At 32.9% G+C, this 6434-nt stretch overlaps 1 protein-coding gene across 1 annotated transcript; it reads left to right on the forward strand.

Annotated features, from left to right (window-relative positions):
* Nucleotides 1–2125: 2125 nt before the first annotated feature.
* On the forward strand, nucleotides 2126–3581 carry LOC126552586 (putative nuclease HARBI1). The gene is made up of 3 exons (XM_050207297.1): nucleotides 2126–2349; nucleotides 2504–2793; nucleotides 2968–3581. The coding sequence occupies exons 1-3, from the start codon at nucleotides 2126–2128 to the stop codon at nucleotides 3579–3581; spliced, it is 1128 nt and encodes a 375-aa protein (XP_050063254.1).
* Nucleotides 3582–6434: the final 2853 nt, after the last annotated feature.

The raw sequence follows: 6434 nt of genomic DNA on the forward strand, positions 1-6434 counted from the left end.
TAATCGCTCTTCTTCTTTCTTTTGAATATAAATTTTCATTAAGTATTCTATTACTTATTGATTTAAAACAAACCGTCGTATCTTTTCCGCTACTACAAATGATAATATCACTACCATACTTTTCTATCATTTTTTTTTTTCACTGTTTTTAAATCTGGTTTATAATCATCAAGTTCCTCAGTTAGATCTACCATTGAAAATTGAAATTCTTCGCTCTCTTCAATATGTTTAAAAATTATTTCCATTGCGTCAGATATATTACTTACCTTAGGTCGGCCTCTTTTTTGTGCTAAAGTGGAAGTAGTTCGAGAAAACGTCACCATAACAGTCATGGTGATAAATAGCATCGGCAGCTACTAAATCAGGTTGACCGATAACCGTTTTCCAAACTTTTTATCCGAAGTCGTCATCTCGCTTTAATGTCATTTGTAAAATGTTGTCACGCAAAGTAAGACTTCGAACATTAAACATTTTACAACGTTTACTTTCGGGTTTCTTACTTTTGTTTTTTAAAAAATAATCATCTATTTTATCAGCACAAAAAAAACACGTTAATTTAAAATCAAATGAAGGATGAGCAGATCGCAACTTATCCTTAATCGGTGAAATTATCGGCACATCGAGATTTGAATTAATTTCGTCCGGCTTTATGCGATCAATTCTCGCATATTGTTTATGACAAGCAATGTGTACTTTTTACAGAATTGAGTCCTTGCAACACACTACTTTTTCCATCATTATGCACAACACTCGCGTTTATAAGAGCAATTATGACTTTTCGTTTTACAACAACAAAATTATTAACAGTAAATTTACCGTAACAAATAAAACTATGTCTGTGAAGATAGCTCCGTCCTAGTAGTTCCTATACCACTGATAAGGGATTGGTTGATAACAATTATATTAAGTTGCATTTAGTATATTTATTAGGGGCAATTTAATAACTGGACTTGAAACTCCATAGGTAAGTATAATAGTGAATTTGAAAAGAAAACTCATATAATATTGTTTTTAAACTCTGTACATTATACTTAATGACTAATGTAGGTATCAAAAATCAAATTAAATGATTTTAATAAAATGATTATCGCTGATGTATCGATCATTTCCTCGAAAATCGATGTCACAAATTCTATCGACAATTCTTCTAAGCATGTGCTCATAAATTGGCGAGCCACGAGCAACAAGGCCTTGATTCTGTCTCTCATTGGAGTATCCTCCATATTGCATTCCTCCAGTAGCTCGTCGCGGGCCAGATTCGTAGTCGTCCATTTCTTTGGGTTCATCAGTGTGGAAAAATGTTCCGGGTGCCATATTGATATCAAAACTATCCAAACTGAAATGTGAAATTGCGATCCCACCTTCAGTTTGAAATCCGTCAACAGCTGTGTGACGTGAACCAGATTGTCCACACTCAACTTCTCTATCTCCATAGCAGCCCGAATTTGTAGCAGCGGAATATTGGCAAACGCTGTCGACGTCGTCTTGGCCTTCTTCATCGGTGCCGCAGTTTTTTCCGCCTTCCTCTGCTTGCATGTAGATTCCATAGCCACTTCCGAACATACGGTGTTGTCTCCATCAAACATACTTACAGTCAGCCTGGGTAGGTCTGTATAGTATGTCGATGTTAGACTGACCGTGCATTGTACATTACGCTCTTTTATATGCGTTTATACTGTTCATTACGGATGCAATTCTTTATTATTAAGTAGAATACTAATAAAAAATGTCGACAAAATGCATAATATATAAATTGGTATCATCATGTCGTATGCAATTTATAAGAACCATAGTTTATAGGTTTTTTAATTAAACACACAATATTGCAATTTAACACATGGTCACTTTATTATTAAGGGCGGCTTTCACCAACGTAAGAACGGCGTTTATCTTTTTTTGAAAACGCCGATTATTTATTTAAACGAATTAATTAATATAAACGGATTTCACCAAGATCGTTTAACGCTAAACGTCAGTTATAAGTTAACCGGCTAATTTCAGTCAGTTATAGTGATAAACCCGGTTTATAGACGTTATTATTATTTTGTACTTTTGTAGGTACGTACCTACCTACCGTTTTGCTACTGTTTTTTTTTCTAACTTTTTGCGCTTCATCGTTTTAATTATGTCGCGCGCTCATAAACGTGCATTTGCACTTGTTCTCGAAGAAGAGTATGACGACTTTGATGATATTTTCGTGAATCGCCGTCCTAGGTTTATCAAGGAAAGGACGAACGATTTTGAAAACCTAGATGAACTAGATTTCGTGACACGATATCGACTGTCAAAGAAGTCTGTTCTTCACGTATTGGAACGAATAGAAGATCAGCTCGAATACAGTAGTAACAGGTAAGTCAGTTTTTTGAACGGTTAAGTATGGCAATGACAAGATGTATAAGCTAATATTGCTAAACCCATACTGTTAAATATTATTGTATAATTTACTTGATATTAGTACCTATATAGATAGCAACTTAGATATTGTATTTCCTACTTTGTACAGAAATAACGGCGTGTCTCCAATCAACCAACTCCTATGTACCCTCAGGTTTTATGCAACTGGGTGCTTTCAAGGGACGGCAGGAGACCTATGTGGTGTCAGTGCTGCGACAGTTAATAGGATAGTGCATAAAGTCAGTCGGGCCATAGCTTCATTGTGGCGAGATTATATTTTATTCCCTGAGACAGATGAAGAAATTAAAAGGACTCAAAGGATGTTCTATCAGAAAGCTAAATTTCCAAGAGTCATCGGTGCTATAGACTGCACCCACATTAAATTCTGGCAATCGCCAGGTATGTACCCAAAATTACTTATAAGATAGGTACCTACCTATAGTTATTTTGTACAAAAAAATAAATTGAAAAAAAAATTAAAATACCAGTTGGGTTCAGTTAACTTTTGGCTTTGGCACCATTGCACCATCGATTAACTTAAAAAAATAACCCATATTTCCATTATGGTTTCAGGTGGTGAAGTACCAGAATCCTATAGAAATAGAAAAGGCTACTTTTCTCTCAATGTCCAAGTTATCTGCAATTCAAATTTAGAAATCACGGACATTGTAGCCAGGTATCCTGGATGTACTCACGACGCTCGAATATGGAGGCAATGCCAACGTAGGGCCAGGTTTGAGAGAGGAGAGTATGGGGACGCTGTGCTGGTAGGGGACAGTGGGTACGGTTGCCGAAGATACATGATGACCCCTCTTGATCAGTGTCATACTGAAGCTGAACATCTTTACAACGAGTCGCAAATCCGAACAAGAAACCCTGTTGAAAGAACGTTTGGGGTTTGGAAGCGACGTTTTCCTGTGTTAGCCCTGGGACTACGAGTTATGCTGAAAAACATATTGCCAATAATAACTGCCACTGCTGTTTTACATAACATAGCAAGAAGAGCTGGCGAAGATATTCCTAACAACACTGAAGTTAATCTACCCGCTCCTTGGGAGGAGATCCTCGTTCAGGATGATATTCATGTACCCCTCCAAAGAGACCTACCTCATCGAAGGATCACGCAAGACAACAGAGAACGTCAAACATTGGTGGATGTATATTTTGAAAGAATGGTTAGGTCATAAGTTATATTTACATTACTTGCAAGATATGTTAGTGCTATTAACTTGAAATTTATATTATTTTATATTACAATTCTTAATAAATAATAAACTCGATAAAAATAATCATGTTTTTGTATAAAATGTTGTCATTTTTTTAATTATGGCTTTTTATTACAATTGATAACATTTTATTTAGGTCAGTAATTACATTAGAAAGTTTTACTTGCCTAATAATGTAATAAAAAATATAGGTAGTCTGTTCAACATAGTATTAGGTATATAGCTTTTTTCATAACTATTTAGAACAAATACCTTTTTTCACATATTAAAATAAACAAATTAAAAGTGTTATATAGTTAGTTATTAACAAAGGAACTATAGTTGTTGATTAGTAGTTAAAAAGATATCACAAAAACTCTTATTGCTTATAATAAAATAATAAAAATAAAATAATTAACACTTTATGTAGTAACAAAGGAACCATAGTTTTTGATTACTTAAGAACTTAATTAATAATTAAAAATTATAAAACAGAAACTGCTTATACTAAAATAATAAAAATTAACAAATTAAAAAGATATCACAAAAACGTCTTTAGGTTAATAGTAATAATAAAAATATAACAGTACTATCAAACTCCCGCATTAGTCATTTTTGTATTGTATATTCCACCATGTCACCAATTTTCTTATCAACATCAAATCTAAGAATTTCGGTTTTCAATTTTTCTTGGACCAATTTTTCTTTTTCAACTTCCAACTTAACTTTTTCATATTCAAGTTGGATTTCCAAGATTTGAATAGAAATAGCATGCTCTTTAGTAGCTTCTTGGGTTGCTGATGTTAAAGTACACAATTTAGCTTCTACTAAGGCTTCTGTTTGAGGTCGTCTAAGTACTGGCCTCCTTCTAGAAGTGTCTGCTACAACTGACTGACGAAGCGTTTGATTTGCATTTTTTGTTAAATTTAAGTTTAATTTGGTATTCCCAGAGTTCTCGTTTGAAGAAATAAATTGTATTTGTTGATGGGATACAGATGGCAGGTCAAACATATCATCTTCGTTATTGATGACTTTTGCACTCACTTCCAAGTTGTGACAAGTTCGAAGAGCAGGAGCAGGAGGAGCCTTCAGCATGCTAGGATTATAGTGAGACCAGTCATTGGCAGCATTTCTCTCCTACAATATTAAAAAATACAAACTTTTTTTTTAAGTAAATCATTGATTAATTATACAATATATATAATATATATATATATATATATTTATATATAATATACAGTATATTTAATCAATGAGTAAATAAAATAATTAAGAAATAAGTGTAGATAATGTCATAGGTCTGAATTGTCTATAAAAAATGAAAAGATTGTTCAAATATTCTATATATATTCACACTTTTTGTCATTTGTTTGGTCATATATTGACATTTATAGGAATTTATCTTATAATTAGATAAGTATCATCACAGTTTTTTGATACGCATCCTCAGCTCTTTACTTCACCTATATCGTAGTTATCCACTTCTTATTGACTGTCAATCATATACACACATTTATAACATAGAACAAAATTAACCAAGCAGAAGTGGAGAACTACAATATGGAGGTAAAGAGATGTGCATACTATGCAAAACTAGTACAACTGTGATGATACCTATCTAATTTATCATAATATTAGGTATCATTTATTTTCTTATATTAGACAAAGCAATAGAACAATAAAAAAAAAAATAGGTAAAAGTTGAAACATAATATTACCATGCTAGATAAATATCCTACATCTTGGTCCTCAATGATGTTATCTTCATCTCCATCCACTATAGTTACAAAACTTACATCTTCTAAGTTGTAACAAATAATGTTAAAAGTGATGTAAGTGATTGGAATACTATAATTCTATACTAATACTATACTAAAGTGAACATTGTAATCACAAATATTCTATTTATGTAATAAATTGTTACCCATCTACATTTTTACATTAAACAATAAATTTAAATAATTATTAATATATATAATAATAGTAATAATAATAATATATTAATATATTTATATTTATATTAAATATTAATGCAGTACATACTTGGTGTTGTAATTTCTAGGTGGTCACTATCAAACTCGTTGGATAATGCCTCCACTTGAGGCCGAATAAGGGTTATGACTCTTGAGATGATTGGGTCTTGTAAAATTCTATTAGCTTTACCGCCACCTATATACAATACATATTGTACAAAAACGTTCATAAACTAAAATACAATTATTTTCCACATTGTTACCTGTTGCATATAAGTTGTCGTGCTGTAACGCAATTACTATTTTGGCCTTTTTCTTCATATTCTCCCACAGTGTCCGCAAGACCAGCCAATCACGGAAATGAACAGAAGACGTGGCATTAAATTGGTCTGCAATGGTCTTCCAATGTTCGGTTTTGGTTCGGCTGCTGATGGCATCTGTTTTTTTGTTTTCAACTACCGCGTAGTTTTGTTCAACCAGATCTACTAATAGTTCCTTCTCCGCGGCTTGGTAAAGAGGTTCTCTTTTTTTGCGTTTGTTTATTGTTTCCATTTTCCAAGTCGCGAAATGCAAAAAGTGAAAACCACACCACGGGACACGAGTACACAAGTAAAACTTTGTTATAAATTGAATTCGAATTTCAATTATTTATTAACTTATTTCATTATCACCTTATCAGTACTGATTACTGACCAAATGGTCGCTGTGATTGTAGTTTATCAGCTAATCTTCGATTATCAAAAACGCGTTTATTGAAAACGCGATTACCTTGGTGAAACCCAAATATTTTAAAACTGAGATTAATCTTTCGATTATGACAAACGAAGTTTCCCGTAAACGGAGTTCATTGGTTTTTGGTGAA

The sequence above is a fragment of the Aphis gossypii genome, chromosome X (genome assembly GCF_020184175.1).
Source record: "Aphis gossypii isolate Hap1 chromosome X, ASM2018417v2, whole genome shotgun sequence".
In the NCBI taxonomy this organism is placed as follows: domain Eukaryota; kingdom Metazoa; phylum Arthropoda; class Insecta; order Hemiptera; family Aphididae; genus Aphis; species Aphis gossypii.